The 17293-nt window shown below is 36.5% G+C and overlaps 1 protein-coding gene across 1 annotated transcript; it reads left to right on the top strand.

Annotated features, from left to right (window-relative positions):
* Window positions 1-1057: 1057 nt before the first annotated feature.
* On the top strand, window positions 1058-15610 carry LOC144449601 (putative lipid scramblase CLPTM1). The gene is made up of 14 exons (XM_078140169.1): window positions 1058-1150; window positions 2997-3191; window positions 3517-3675; window positions 4330-4447; window positions 5149-5234; window positions 5981-6101; window positions 6568-6667; window positions 7991-8135; window positions 10681-10774; window positions 11450-11640; window positions 12013-12108; window positions 12895-13030; window positions 13683-13850; window positions 14440-15610. Exons 1-14 carry the CDS (start codon window positions 1058-1060, stop codon window positions 14652-14654), a joined length of 1917 nt encoding a protein of 638 aa, XP_077996295.1. The 3' UTR covers window positions 14655-15610.
* Window positions 15611-17293: the final 1683 nt, after the last annotated feature.

Below are 17293 nucleotides of genomic sequence, written 5' to 3' on the forward strand. Positions count from 1 at the left end.
ACATTACCGTTGGAATACACTCTAAGGCCTAGAGGGTGCCATTCTAGTCTAGTTCCTGACGGACCGTGTTTAACGACACTCTCTACTCTTGAAAAAGGTGGAAAGATAGCCTTTACTCTGATACTAGAAGTGGAATGACAGCAAATAATATAGTACGAAAAACGAATAGCAACAGTTACTGTATGAAATACATCCTTTTTAGTTAGAATGTTGAATGCCACCCTCTACTCTAAAGGGGAAAAAAAGAGAAGTGGAATGACAGCCTCCGAGTCTACTCTACTAAAAAGGGGAATGACAGCCTCTACTCTATAATATAAGTGGAATGATTTCCAAAGTAAAACTTGTTACAGCATGATAAACTATGATGTGCAACGTTTACTTTTACCGTTCTCCTAGATTGTACCGGTCACGGTAAAAACGGGCAAGTCACGATTTTACCCCAGGCTTTTAGCTGATGGTGTCTGAGAACATTACACGACGTGAATGTATAGGTCTGACCCGAAAGGCGATGAAGTGATATATGAACATATATTAGGCTGCGGGCTGCGGTAAGACTTACGGGGAGGGGGGGGGGGGGAGAAAATATTTGGGTCAATTTTTTTAAGCAACCCCACTTTGCGCTCTCAAAAATGCTATGCTCCCGAAATGAATCCAAGAACTTTCGTAGCCCGCCCCTACACATTTATATGCGTAATTATACACCCCCCTCCCCGCCCACCCCCACATTCCAGAGATGTATGTAATCATGTAATTTATATAGTACACTACACGTGGTTGGAAATCAACTTAGATGTGGGCTTTGCAAAAAAGGTCTCACACAGCTCTGTAACCTGTACTTGGAAATACTTAGCCAGCAGGGTTTGCTCTTTCAATCTTGATTTTGGACAGGAACAGCATCCCCATGTATTTCCCTACCTGTTCTCGTTCCTGCGTGGGGAAATGATTCATTCAACAATTACTAGTATATGTATTATCGTATTAGGTATGACGCACTAAATTTCTGTCACTGGTGAATAGCGCCCCCTGCCATCATAGTGAGAAGGGGTTTAATTAAAAAATGGCCGACACTGCGAGTGGAAGTACCGAGGAAGCTCGGGGAAACGAAGTGGCTAATAATGGACAAGTCGCTGCTCAGAACCAAAACGGAGAGGTAGGATAACGAGGAACATTTCTCGAAATCTATTGGACATACAAAAAAAATATCCAGTCATCAGTGGATCGGACAGGAGAAAGCCAAAGGACACCGGTGTTTTCGACATTGCATTGTCATGAAATTATCATTGAATGGTCGTAAACGTAGCATGGTTCGTAGCGGCAAGGATGAATGAGTTTGAGCGAAAAAGAATAGAACTTGTACTGAACAAGATCACCTTCCGCGTAATTTTACCAACTAAAAGGGGAATATTTGAAGAACAATCTAGGGTGTGCATGTAAGGTTACAAAACTAAGTCGGAAGCTTTTGAACTATAACTTAGTATAACTCGACTAGCTATATAAATATTTGTGTTGGTATTTTTATGCACATATTAACATGTTTTAGATGTTGGATATACAAGGGCCAAGACAGGAAAGCATGGAAACAGAAAGAAAAGACGCGTTTTAGTTGTTGAACGTGATCACCGAAGAAAGTCTGTAGAATGTGTGAATGAACAATGCAATGAATATAGTCATTAGGTTTACCTGATTATTCAAGGTTGCATACATTTTTAGACAATCAATGTATGAAAGCTTTCATTTTAAATGTATGTGCCATTTTGTAGCCCATATCCGTAATGGTTGACAAGTCCTTTCTTTTGGTTAGGAAATGAAGTTATTATTAACAGTACTAGCTCACCGATTCATACCCTTAATTTGAAAGAAAACAAGGGTGTGTGATTTTTAAAATCATATCTATAGAAGTACGAAACCACATTTTTTAAAAACTGAACTGGTTATATAGGCATTTAGTTGACTTCAGAGATTGTTTTGACCATATGCATTGGAGAGAGGTCTATGAAAGAGCTCTCCGACATCTATGTTTGGACTACCATATTAACAGAGACAATCAAGATTTTACCTTAGAAAATAAAAACTATCGTTGCAACATGTGAAATTATACTCGCAAAAGGGTGGCATTTCTGATGACTTTCACGATCTTACAGTACAGATGTATATATTTTTAGGACTTACAGTGTTTTTACACTATATTAATTACAAGGTGATTATATTCCACACAACAGAAGCTCCACTATCACCCACTTGTGTAATCTACCACGTCGAACAACAGTTTTAGCCGCAACCTAGATTGCTGTTGTAATATTTGTTGTACTGCTAAACATAGTATGTAATCTGGTCTGCACTACACAAATGTGAATGTATTTTAAATCTCAGCATTGTTTGACTTCCTTTTCACTAAGAATTATCCAAGAAACATGCAGACGGAAAGATTCACCATTGTTAGTATGAGCTCCCTCAACGAAGAATCTTTGTGTCTCGGAGACTTACAAGCTTATACTGTTCGGGAAAATTTGAAAATCTAACACCACTTTTCAAAGCCAGGGTTTCAGTCAATATCCCTGATATCAAAACTTTGAAAGATCCTTTTCAATCTATAACTACATATAGGAATAAATGTTGTTACAAGAAATACCAGTATTTTTGCAGTAAGCAGGTAAATCTACATGTAGCTGAGTTCCCCTGTCATTTTACATGGGTTCCCAACCCAAATTATGGTATAATATATTGGAAACTATGCCAGTTTTATCACCTTTCTGTTACCGTGGTTCCCCAACCTAAAGCAAAAAAATCCACTGAATACAGTAACATAGTTTTTCACTTCAACTTGCTCAAACAAAGTGAAAGGTGGATAACAGATTGAAATAGAAAGTAGTTTGCAACAAACTGATACTTGGTACCGACTCGTTCTCACATTTACTTGAGTTTTGACCAAGTCAGCTTAACAATCTATGTCAATGAAATAACCGAGATCCTAAATTTTCATCTTTTGTTTTTGTCAGGCTGTACAAGAGCAGCAGCAGCAACAACAACAGCAGGGCGGTGCATGGCAGATGATAAAAGGATTTGCATTTCGTCTCTTCATTATCTACATGATTAGTAGTTTCTTCCGTGGTCGTTCCAATCAACCCACCGCCAACCCTGATGGATCACCAATCAAGTTTGCTGAAAACCTATTTGCCAAGGGAACAATCATGGTAAGTGTTCTGAGGGTTTTTTTCGTGAGTAGCTTTCATCTGTAAAACTGCCTGAGGGTTTATACTGATGTTGTTACATTACATTGATAGGTCAGTAGCTGTTTAATTCTTAATTGGAAATGCTCACAGCAAATCCTACATTTATATTAGAGGGAGCAGAGTTGTCTCGTCTCTAGTCCAGCTTATAACATAAAAATGTTAACTTAAGCTGGTTTGTGGGCCACGTTCAGTTTACACTTACAGATGTATGTTATGTCCAATCCAAGTTTTCATGTAATAAAGCATCTGTATGATACCCTAGTTTTCATGTTTGCTTCATTTTCAGGACATGAAAATTTATATCTCAGAAGAGGAAGATTTCACTCAGTTTGACGACGATAAGTACTTGTTCTGGGAAGAAAGTGAATTAGAATACGGTGACTGGATTAGTGGTCCAAATGGAGATGGGTCATATACGTACGATGGAACCATTGAAGCCACTGAGGTGAGAGAGACACGGGGATTACTTTATAGCCAAAGTTTCATCAAGATTATTTGCAAAGTCAGACAAGATTTATCATTAGAATTAGACGATTGTTTTATGTTAGTTTTTAAAAGAAAGATAACCTGTAATATTTGTGTTGAAGGGAAACATAAAATAAGAATAAAATCTGTCATATTACAACACATACTATAGAACAACAATACTCTATGTTGATTCTGAATTATTTGTAAGTCCTCTTGAAACAACTCTTGGATGTTTGTGAACCTAAAATACAGAGTCTATTTTCTAAGGTGTCGTACAGTAAAAGAATCACTTTCTGACTGGTCTAGCATTTTTTCTAGCTCAGTGCCAACATCTGGCTTGTACTAAGCACACCACCAGCATGTATAAGCTACTATGAGGGTAAATGCCAGCATCAGGGTATATGTTATCATCAGACTGACACCACACTAGCAAACCAAGAAGGATTCTTTACCTGTACTGTACCATTCATCTGGTATAACGCCATTGATGAAACAAATCATTAGAATTGTTTACAACAACAATTTAATGCTTTTGTGACAATGAAAATTAAGTTACTAGCTTGATAATTCTGAAAGTGGTAAAGTTTTAATGATAATGTAAGACAATTTATGTTTTTATTTTCTATTGCAGAAAATGATGAACAATGGAAGCATATTTATTCATGTGTATTTTGTCAAATCTGGTAGATCACCGGATCCGAAAGCCAAAGGCAAATATGCTAAGAAGGCAGTAGCTTACAGGTCAAAGTGTATGTGTCATACTTCTGTATTTCTGGTAACAGTATGGAATTTTGTTTAATACAGTTTATGAGTGTGTTTGCCTAGGTTGAGGAATTCTGATAACAGAGGGTAGAAACTGGTAATACATGTTAAGATCCCCATATGTTAATTGTGGTGGAAACCCCAGTACACAAAATTGGGGAACTCGGGTAGATTTTACCTACTTGCACTTTTTGCCATTAATGAAAAACTGTTCGTATGTACATTTATTCATTTGACTAAATAGACATACATATCCCAAAACTCTTTGAGTTGTAGAAAGGTAAACAATTGATGATAAATCATGATGAACAATTGAAAGTTTCTCAACGAGTTAGTGCTAGTCTAGCCTGACCCCCCCCCCCCCCCCCCCCCCCAGCATTGTACATTGCAAATGATAACAATAAGAGGGTTCAGTCATTGATGGGACTGAAATATATGCGTAACTCTAAAAAAAGATGTATGCATACAAGTCTGTTTACTTCACGAAGTCTATACAACAAACAAAAAATCTATACCTCTCTAAGTTTACAATTTAATCTCTTGTACTGCTCAACTAAATATTGTTTCAAAGATTTCCTAAAAATTTGTGGAGAATTTGATGATATTTCATTGTATACATTCGCTACTTGTTTTGTAGTGAATGTACATGTATCTAATTTGACTTGTTTGCTGTTGTGTTATGTTACAGTACTCAACAAATACAAGAAGAAACGTTATCATAAAATGGTGAATTTACTGACAGGAGAGACTGAAGCTAGCCAAGATATAATTAGGGTAAGACTATAGTACAGTTGGTTGTATTACCCTAGCCCTAGCACATGGTCAATCTGAACTTAATAGTGAACTTGGCACGATTTCTGTATTTAGCTCTTTCGTTTATTGTTGTTTGTTCATTTTTTGTTGTGTGAGCACTCGATACCTACATCTGACACAGTAACATAGGTGTTCTTGAGCCAATACGAGAGCGCTGAGGGAATTTACTCAATGAATGAGAATGCGTAATGCACCAAAACATACGGGTACAGTACTGCAGAGTGCTCTGTTCAAAAACAGCTTGAACACAGAGCACAGACAATAATGTTATCATCATTGTCTGGTTGTTCTCTTTCTTTCAGTTTCGAAAGTTGAGTGTATATATATCTTAAGACGGATTCTGATTGGCTACTTGTAAGTACGAGATATGATATGAGAACAACTATGATATTGAGTCAGATTTAGGTATCGGGTGCTAAAAGAACAACAAAAGAACAACCGACAATAAACGTAAGAGAAAAATAAAGAAATCACGCCGAGTTCACTTTAATAATCGGATTTTAATCAGCTTGAGTACATTGTGTACTCTGATTCACTTTTGTCCCAGTAGTGTGTGAAGCATTGTGTATGAAAGGTATAGTACACATTACTATATTGGTTCATGAGACATCAATTGTGTTGTTAACCATTTGTGATCCTTCAAGTGTTTACCTTAAAGTCATTCCATTGTCATGTTATGTAGATTTTTATTTGTTACCAAATTTCAGAGTGTTGATGATATGAGACCAGCAGAGGTTTTATCACATTGGCATCCCAATCTAACTATCAACATTTTAGATGACCACACTCCATGGAAACGAGGGGCTATACCAGCACCCTTAGATCAATGTAAGTAAATGTCCTTCAGACTCATAAAAGCTAGGGGGCTATACAGCACCCTTTAAACTCCACAGAAACTAGAAGGTTATCACAGCATCCTTCAGACTAGGGGGGCTATAACAGCACTTTTCAGACTCCACAGAAGCTAGGGTGAGATGTAGTATCACCCTTTGATTACTGAAATTAGAACACCCCACTATAGTCCATCAGTACAAGGTGCTGTACCAAATTATAAGCAAAGACTGTGAACATACGCTGTTGGGAGATCAATTTTGTCTGTGTTTCCTCTCCAAAAGTCATGATAACAGAGTTCTGTCACATACTCATACAGACAATGTTAAAAAAAAATGATAAAGTAAAGTTGATCTGAGTACATGTTGTTATGGATGCTATTCACTCAGAGTAGTGTCTGTACTTCTAAAGTATGCCAGTACATTAGGTCTGAATAACACTTGTATTTTTATGTTGATTGCAGACATTGACTTCCATCCAGCTGGAGATTATTACCCTGTCATCTATATAAATGATTATTGGAACATGGTAACTGATTATATGCCTATCAATGAAACTACACCGTAAGTTATATGTAGAATTCATTTGTAGATCAGTGATAGTGAGTGAAAATACACTGTAAATTATTTTGATTTCACTTTCTATACCATGCATGACCCAAGTTGAACAAAAAATATGGAATATATACTCTGGTCGTTCTACGTCACGACAACACATGTCTATGTCACGACAACGTGTGTCTACGTCACTGTGTCCAAAACATTCAAAATTGTCGTTCTAGTGACTTGTAGCGACAAGCCCCCTCAGGTCACTCGTATTTTGCTTGAGTGAACAAAGAAAAATATTGGAGAATAACATCTAAATATAACTTATTTTATAGTAGAGGATTATTTCACAATGACTACCGTCAGCAATGTAAAACAGTCAACATGGATTGTAATTCTAGACATGTTTTGACATGTTTGTTTAGTCTTTATTCAGACACGAATTATATTTTGTCAGTTCCTAAAAAACTTTCTGAAATATTTGTTAATCATTACTATTGGTGTGCACATACATAACCTATAACATCATCATACAATGTGTACTGTGAGCGCTCAGATCACAGTATCACAGTATTTATATAATCCAATGTCTATACGCATCCAGAAGCGCCCCCTAGTGTCCAACTAGACATATGCATTATGCGGCCTTTCACCTAATTAACATAAAATTAACATAATTGTGGCAGACATCCCAACAACTTCGACATCTGCCTATGCTCAATCATGACCAAAATAAACAATGTAATAATTATAATCAAAGTACACGATTGAAATGAAATAATAAGGGTACTTAAAACTAAGTCGGTCTTGAATGAATATTAAACAAAAAGGACCTTTATGGCTATTGGTATCAAAGCTGTGTCATCTCGACTTCATTGAACATACAACAATATACGTATGTGTGTATGTGTATATTGTAATATAAGCACACACACATACATTTACAATGTTCTCCATCGAACGTCTGTATGCGTTTACATAGAGTACCTTTATCGAGTTCTAAAATCTACTATGTTTTAATTCTATCTTATCAACAAAAATACTTTTGCAAAAAAGTCGACGATTGTTGACTGTGTAACATTTGTTCTTCTACTCAGTGGATATGTTGTACCACAGTCTTCCGTTTCCATGAACCATTGGTTCATATCTGACATGTTTTGGCTGTAATCCTCAGTTGACACTTTTTGTTCCAAGTTCACTTTCACATATATGACTACTCCAATGGTCGTCTGCTGACGCATTTTCTGGTGACTCATGACATGTTTTCCCCTAGTTATCTGCTGATACAATGTGCACTTGACCCTCATTTTATTATGTAGATGCGTTTGATTTGCCTTACAGTAAGTTACCCCTCAGTCTGACCTTTCACCCCATCTCCATGTTCAAATGGCAAATGTATGCTGCCCAGGGTATGAGGAACCAATGGACACAGATACTAGGAGACGACGTAGCAGATGATGACGATGAAGATCAGGACAGTCTCAAAGTATGTACAAAATGCAAGAAAAGTCTGAAAGATCAGTTTTGATTACATAGATTTTACTGCTTCCCCTAGCTTCATCAGTCATTATATGGCACTCGAAGTCAAGTCGTATATAATAATAATATTAATATAGTAATTATAGTAATAATACTGTAATGTCATATGTATTTGTACAATGAAATTTGTAGTGGTTGTGCGAAAAACTTGAGTTCAAAATAACATTAAAAGCAACAAAATTACAGATTACTAAAACAAAGAATACATTCAGTGAAATCAGGACAGTACAACATTATGACTTATTTACAATACAAACAGCTGTTATATAAAAACTGTTTTTGAAACGATTAGTTTTGTTTTTAGCACAACTGAACTGAGGTTCAGTAGTGCTATAGGGATCGCCCGGCGTCTGTCTGTCTGTGTGTGTGTGTGTGTGTAAACAACTTAAAGTCAAAAACCGCTGAACCGATCGCCATGATATTTGGTTGGTCCATTACCTTGGGTGTCTAGTTGGGAAATTGTTCAAATCAAAATGATCGCATCACAGGTGTGTGATTTGGGTCAAAAAATGTGATTTTTGGTCAAAAAACTTAAACTCAGAAACTACTGGGCAGATTGGTGCGAAATTTGGTGGGAAGATTCTTTAGGAAGTGTAAAGTAAGATTTGTTCATGACATGATGATTCCATCAGTGATATGCAAATTAGGGCTAAAAATGTGTCTTTTTGGTTAAAAATCTATAATTCCAAAACTACTGAGCAGATTGGGCTGAAATTTGATGGGGATGCATCTAGGGATGTATGGATGAAGATATATTAAGCATACAATAATTCCATGAGCGATATGCAAATTAGGTGTAAGAATGTTCATTTTTGGTCAAAAACTTATATCTCAAAAAGTACTTGGTCAATGAGTCTGAAACTTGGTGAGATGGTTCCGGAAGTGGTATTCCGCAGATTTTCTTCAATTTTTTTTGACAAAATTGACCCTAGCAACCATGACCAAACCCTTAGCAACATCCAAATGATAGTATACTTTGGTCAAATAACAACATCATCTGGTAGGCAAGTGAGTAAACATTCAAAAAATGTATGCAAATACCCTAGCAACCATGACCCCGCCCATAGCAACAGCCAAACGGTGGTGTTCTTCACAAAGATAACAACAGGGTTTAATAGACAATTGAATAAACATTCAAAAAATGTATGTAAATTTGCATAGCAACAAGACCACACCCATAGCAACAGCCAAATAATCACATGTATTGCAAAGATAACAACAGGAATAGAAAGACAAATGAATAAACATTCAAAAAATGTATGCAAATACCCTAGTAACCATGACCACGCCCATAGCAACAGCCAAACGGTGGTGTATTTCACAAAGATAACAATGAGGTTTAATAGACAATTGAATAAACATTCAAAAAATGTATGCAAATACCCTAGCAACAAGACCACGCCCATAGCAACAGCCAAATGATCACGTGTATTGCAAAGACAATATCAGGAATTCATACATAAGGGAACAAAAACTTACATAAATGTATGCAAATATATCTAACAACATGACCACACCCATAGCAACAGCCAAATGATAGCATTTATCTTAAAGATAGCAACATGGTTGGATAGGCAACTGGATAGTTATTCAGCAAATGAACACATATTGTTAGCATGGACTAGCATATGGATTAACATTTTCAAAAACTGTACAGTTGTGCTACAACACCATTGGCAGTATTTTTAAGCTATCTATAATGTGTACTGGACGGTAACATAATCAAACAATGGGTGCGCTAGGTGATAAAATATCACTGATTATAGACTCTTATCCAGACAAATAATTATCACTATTTGACTCTGTTTCACATAATTTCAACTTGTGCTAATACTTTTATAGTATTCCCAATGGTTTATTTCATTCAGTCAGACACTCTTAACAAGAGTTCTGTCACTCCTAATTTTTAACTCAACAAGGCTTCTTATATTATGTGAACATAGGCAAGTTGAAGTATTGGGAATAATATGCAAGTGTTGTCTGGGTGTTCCACAGTATATTGACAATGGATTGAAATGAATTCAGGGAGATACTGTTATGGAATCATTGTTTGACTGGTAGGAAGGATCTGCTTAGACTGTAGGATACGTCGTGTCATTCTGCCCTCCCCAGCCTCCTCTCACCTGTAGGAGGGGTTTACCAAGGTGTGAGGGCACCATCACAGCGTACCTTACAGACTACCGTCTGTTTGTCATCAGAGAAATCTCGCATGAACTTCATATCCTCTATTTGTACAGTAGTCAAAGAACCAACATACATAGAATCTAATTCAAGTATCTGTCCCTGTGTTATCAGATATGACCTTTCTGCTTGTATCTTTAAACTTGACCTTGACATCAAGTTCAAATTCAATTCACTTATAAATTCAACATTTAAAAAAAATTCACTTCACCCATTAGTCAAACAGCAAGAAACTAAGGGGTGGGTGGGGTGGTGCAGTGTCTTCTGTAATGACTTGTTTCTTATACCAGTATTATTTTTGTCTTGTCCAGAAAGCCTTCTTGGAGACCAATCCCTATCTGTTAGGTTTGACCATCGTTATTTCCATAGTTCACAGTATCTTTGAGTTCCTAGCATTTAAAAATGGTGAGTAGTATTTCAACATTCTTATCTTTGTGCCAGTCTGAATTTTTATATTACTGCAAAAAATGAAAATGAAAAGAAAGATATAACATATGTCCATGCCAGGTTAATCTAGATTTGAAAGAATTTTTTAATAAAACAATATTTCCAACAGTCATTTATATAAACACTCTCTGTGTTAAATTTTGAGTTTGGAAATTACTTGTTTGTACTAGGAATTGTGTGATGTATTTGTGAAATCTTGGCTGATATAAAGTCATACAGAGATAGCAATTGAAATAATGCTAAAATGCAATTGATTGATAAGATGAATTGAGAATATATATGGCAATTTGTCACCATAATAGTTTTGAAAGTTCCAAGATGTTTTTACATTAATAACATCTATCAGAATCTACTATGATCCACATTCAGTATTTGGAACCTTACACAGTTTGCCTCCTCTAGGCTGTGTTTGTACAATTGATAGTGTGTTCTCTTATGATAGACATTTTTGTTACGAGTCAAACTAATGAAAGACTGTGTTTTAATGTCAGTCATCACATATCAAGAGATAAGGGCACACCAAAATTTAGTGGGTTGCAAGAAATTGTTGTACGTCGGTGAAATGTTGAAATTGGCTTTTAATAACAAGCACACCGATTGCTACACTAACTGATCAATTTCTCTGATTTGCAGACATACAGTTTTGGAAAAACCGTCAATCTTTGGAAGGTTTATCAGTGCGTTCAGTCGTGTTTGGTGTCTTCCAGTCTGTAGTAGTAGTATTGTATGTACTAGATAATGAAACCAACACAGTGGTCCGTATATCCTGTTTTATTGGATTACTCATTGATGCTTGGAAAATTACCAAAGTTATGTCAATTAAGGTATGTCTTTGTTGTAAAAAATCATCCAAATAATGATTGAAATGACATTTTACATGAGTATTTGACATGTTAGTTTGAAATATTCGTTTTGTATGACACTATGTTCACCAAACAGCTTGCACTTGTGTTGGCATTGTACTGTAGAAAGATAATGATGTATTCTTGCTTTACTCAGAGTGTGTTTAAAGTGACCATATGGCTGAGGATTGGATATTTATTTTGGATTTTTAATTTATAAAATAATTTTATCATTTCTTTAGAGTAGTGGGATTATTTCCCGGAAATTTACATGAAAGATTACAATGTATATTGTTATGTTAATTATGCCTATTAATTGACATTATTTTCTGTTTTGTCATATTTTTGTGTCAGATCGACAGGGAAAATCTTTGGTTTGGTGTTTTCCCTCGTATAGTATTTGCTGATAAGGCAACGTATGTAGAATCATCTACCAAACGGTACGATACGGTAAGTACAGTCACAACTATATACATCTACTCTTAATGGATTTCAATCCTAGGTTCTTCCATTACTGATATCATGTCAGTGGAACCATAAGGATTGCATAGGAGTATTCATTTGCTCTGGACTAACTTTTTCTATAACTTTGCCAGACAAGTGTTTTTCATACAGAAACTGTTATTCTTATCTGAACTTGGCCTTTCAGTCAGAATGAGTACATGGATACATTGAAAAGTAATGCATTTCTTGGAGATCTCGGTGGTGTATCCTGATAAGACTTTTTTGAATTGAGAAGAACCTGATTAATTTAAAGTGATACCACAAAAAAAAATTCATCAATAGAAAGTTCCTAATGGCCTTGACATGTGCATGAAAAAAAAATACATTTATGTAAGTTCACTGTGAAAAAATCACTGTCCTGTATGCAAAATAGGCATTCAAAGCCAAGCGATAGCTTATCTTTTTTAGCTTTGCATAACTCCCCACTGAGCAGCCTGACTATCTGACTGTTTCAGCAGTGAAGGCAATGTTGGACAGCATCTGGTATGATACTGGAATGAAATGTTCCTGATAGCTGAATTCTTTCAGCTGGAAATATGTTTGGTGAAGTTTTTGATTGGTCAGACTACCAGCACACGCATCTTTAAGTCCCTTGATGTCATAATAATCTTGTATATCACAGACACTCCACATCCGACCAAAGTTCATATTTTCATACCTAAACTCAAGAAATACAGTAGTCATGTTTTAAATACCCACCAAGTTGATGTTTTCTCCCCTGTATTTTGACAGCTTGCATTCAAGTATCTTGCTTGGGTGTTGTTTCCACTTCTGGGTATGTATGCAGTGTATTCATTGATGTATCAAGAGCACAAAGGCTGGTATTCGTGGGTTCTTAATATGTTATATGGATTCCTTCTTATGTTTGGTAAGTGCTATCCTGTTTTATTGTATGAAAGGTAAATGTTCTTATGCTACGTGATAGAATGATTAATAATAAGAATAATCTTTATGTGTCCAATTTATTTCGAAATTTGTTGATATGGTCGCCACTGAGCAGTGTTCTAGTAATTAAAGCAGGAGGAAACCATACACAAAAACACAGAAAAGCTGTGTTCTTAAAGTCAAACTGAATAAGATGTATCAGTCACTTGAGAAGTGATGACTTGTCGCTAAGGTACGATACCTAAATCGTTCAGCCTGCAATGTTTGGCATGAAGTTTTCCCCAGCATGCACTGCTCTAGGAGATAGTTCCAGCACAGGCAAGTTGGGATTCAGTTTCCCCAGACTCTCATCTGGGTGGTCTCGTAGAAGAGCCCCCAGTGGTGAGAGTCTGGGTAACCGAGACTATAAACACATCCAGATTTCTTGTTGAAGGATTTCATGTAATAGCGCCCTCATGTGACAACAATGACAATCTATAGAAAGTGAACTGTTCATATCGTATTACATGTCATTTTGTATTTTTTATCATCTAGAACTTTCTTAAAACTTTACTTTTTATTCCAAGACTGGCTCGTCCCCAATAGACAGAATCTTGACAATATTGGACTGTTTCTCTTTTTGTATTTTGATACAGGTTTCATTATGATGACACCTCAGCTATTTATTAACTATAAGTTGAAGTCTGTAGCTCATCTGCCATGGAGAATGATGACATACAAGGCACTGAATACATTTATAGATGATATCTTTGCTTTTGTTATTCAAATGCCTACATTGTATCGAATTGGTTGTTTCAGAGATGGTAAGTGTTCCATTCAAAGGCCAACTACATGAATTGGCTGTTTTTAAGAAATAGTCAGTAACTCATAGCTGTTTCCAGTAATGGGACGTATGGATTGGTTGTGCGTAGATCTATATTGTGCGCACTGTGTTAACATTTATTTATTTTCTATAGTGTCCTTCAAAACCTGGAACGCTGTGCCCATGATTGTAAGAAAGATAAACAATGGACATAATTAAGAAAAACCTTTGTCCTACACGAACGATTTTCATGATTGAGCTTGTGCGACAGTGTGTGATCGTCCCTAAGTTCACTGGTAATTTCAACCATGCTTTTTCAATATTGAAGTTTTAGTGGCTGTCGTGTAGCAACAACAGTGTTATTTTGGACAATACAATATAGTTGTGTAATGGTGGTGGTGGTGGTGGTGGTGGTGGTGGTGGTGGTGGTGGTGGTGGTGGCGGCAGCAGTAGTAGTAGTTGTAGTAGATGTATTACAACACCACAGTCATTTCCAATTTACCGTTCCACAGTAACTATATTGTACTGTCCTATTGATTCTTGGAACCATGAACAATAATATATTCTCCAACAATGTTATTCTTTGACAGATGTAATATTTCTAATATACCTATATCAGCGTTGGATTTATCCTGTGGATCCAAACCGTCTTAACGAATTCGGTACAAGTGGAGTAATGCATGGGGTTGGAGAAGATGGGGATGAAAGCTTGGGCAATGGAGATGCACCGAGGGCTATCGAAAACAGCGACGACCCCAGCACTCCAGCTGAACCCAAGACACAAGAAGAAAAGAAAAATGACTGAAACAAGAAAATTTATTATTGCAAATCAAGATTGACATTCTATAAATTAAGATTTACAATAAACTCTCACTTGAATCATAGTATTAAAAAAGATTATTGGTTTTTAGACAGTTTTAATGATAGGTCAAATTTAAAATTCAAAATATGAGATTTCAAATTTTTGGACTTGTGCTGCCAAAGACATTTTTTTTTTGATAATGGATAGAAGTCTGTTGTGTCAAGTACTTTGTTATTTGAATTCAATGTTGTCTTTGTGTGGAGTCATCTCTAATAATCTTCAGTGTTTGTCAAATCCTCTTTTACATGTGTACAAGACTGTGTTTTTTTTCTTTTTACTCTGAAAACTTACATCATACCATACTTCCAAAAAATGTACTGTACCTTTTAAAACTGCCATGTGTGTTTTGTTTGTGCTTGTTACAAGGTAACTACAGTTAGAGGGAAAAGAACACCGTTTGAATTCACTATGTTTGATAAAAACTTGGACGATACAATGTGTTGGTTTCATTCACTTTCACTTTTCAGCTGGCATTGATCAGAACCGAAGAGGAAGTGACGTTGCTCTGTGACTTCTGTTAAATGCATTGTCGTTTATGGTACCTACCTACCATTTATGGTTTGATTGATTTGGGTGTGGCTTTGTTGATGACATTCACTTGACATGACATTGGACGCAAGTTACTTTGAAATTAGACGATCCCCACTATCAACAATACATTAAATGGAATTTTCCTACCAAGGCCTATATGTCACTTCTGCCTAAGTTCTGATCGATGCCAGCTCGTGCTCAGTACTGAGAAGTGAAAGTGAACAAATACCAACACAGTTTGTCTCATTTAACATCCAACTTTTTATTAAACAAAGTGAATTCACTAGATATCCTTTCCCTTTTAAACGGTTGGACCATTACACCATGCTAGTATGTAAGGTACGCTGTAACGGGGTGCCCTCACACATCCGTCAACCCCTATCATAGGGGATGCTGGTGGGGGGGGGGGGGGGGGGGACAACACGATGTATCTTACAGTTTAACACCATGCTAGTCTGTAAGGTACGCTGTGACGGGTGCCCTCACACATCCATCAACCCCTCTCTTGGAGGATGCTGGTGGGGGGGGGGGGGGACAACACGGTGTATCTTACATTTTAACACTGTGCTTAAGTGTGTTAAAGTGATAAGTCAGACTTTGAGACATGATGACTACTTGGACTGGTACAGCTATTCAAGTAGCATAATTCAAAACAATAAAATAACCTGGTAAAATCCCCATGTTTCCTTAAAATAAACTCTTATCTCACCACCTCTTACTTGTCCCTTTAATGTAGATGATGATGGTGTGGTCACTTGCTATTGTTTGGCACAAATTTTGACTTAGGGCAAAGTTCAACTGTGATTTCATGACCTCTAAATCAATGTTGTATGTTATTCTTCAATGATATAGAATAAAAATAAAAAGGTTAGTGGTATCCCGTGGCAATTTAGTACATAATCTTCAGTGAGTGTCCTCCCATCATTTTCTACTCATTCTGTACATTTGCTCAACCTTTAACTGATGGAAAGGGTCAATTATCATTGGTTATGTATGACCTTCAACACTAGGGAAAGGGTCAACTGCCTTTGGTGTTCTTTAACCTTCAACACTATGGAAAGGCATCAATTACTATTGATGTTCTATGACCTTCAACACTAGGGAAAGGGTCAATTACCTTTAGTGTTCTTTGACCTTCAACACTAGGGAAAAGGGTCAATGACCTTTGATGTTCTCTGACCTTCAACACTAGGGAATGGGTCATTCACCATTGGTGTTCTCTGACATTCAACACTAAGGAAAGAGCGAATCACCTTTGGTGTTCTTTGACTTTGAACACTAGGGAAAGGGTCAAATGCCTTTGATGTTCTTTGACCTTCAACACTAGGGAAAGGGTCAACAACCTTTGGTGTTCCTTCATCCTCAACCTAATGGAATGTGTCAGTCACTATTGGTGTACTTTGACCTTTACCACTAAGGAAGGGTCAACCACCACCACTGATGTGCTTTGAACATCAGATTGATTTGCATTTCAAGACCTGTAGCCCATGTGCAAAGGGGAGTTACATTTTTATAATAGAATAGATAGTGAAATACTATACATGTGTCAAACAATCAGCAAGCCAAAGACATAAAACAAAAGCATATGTATAAACTAAACCACTCAAATCATTTAACTATTCAACATTTCCTGACGGCTCTGAAAAGCCTTAAAAACATACATAGACAAATTTTGTATAATAGCATCATCTTTTAACCCTAACGAACGGATTAAACTTACAATCACTTACATCTACAAACAACTCTCATGCAATGCATTTGACCCTTAAATAATGATATTTAGGGACCCAGTCACTTTCTTTATGCTATTCAGACCCTTTCAGGCGATAATATCCAAGCTCTACAAAACAGCACCATCAAGTATCAGAAAAGTAATCTTTATACATAGGGTTGACATTTTATTCTTTGAAAAGTTAAATGGCATCAGTACAGTAAAGGTCAGTGCGTCTGATGATTGTATCATTGGTAGGGGGAGTGTTATTAAGAATCTTCTAAGGGAATTCTTTGACTTTCCTGGCAATAATTTCACATCTTTTAAAAGACAGTACCAT

This window comes from Glandiceps talaboti, chromosome 2, assembly GCF_964340395.1.
Source record: "Glandiceps talaboti chromosome 2, keGlaTala1.1, whole genome shotgun sequence".
Classification (NCBI taxonomy): domain Eukaryota; kingdom Metazoa; phylum Hemichordata; class Enteropneusta; family Spengelidae; genus Glandiceps; species Glandiceps talaboti.

What these genes read in the sequence shown, in the direction of transcription:
- LOC144449601 (XM_078140169.1), top strand. Translation starts at nt 1,058, where the DNA reads ATGGCCGACACTGCGAGTGGAAGTACCGAGGAAGCTCGGGGAAACGAA. An exon ending in TGGATTCCTTCTTATGTTTG is followed by an intron (nt 13,031 to 13,682) that starts GTAAGTGCTATC and finishes ATTTTGATACAG; the next exon opens with GTTTCATTATGATGACACCT. An exon ending in AATTGGTTGTTTCAGAGATG is followed by an intron (nt 13,851 to 14,439) that starts GTAAGTGTTCCA and finishes ATTCTTTGACAG; the next exon opens with ATGTAATATTTCTAATATAC.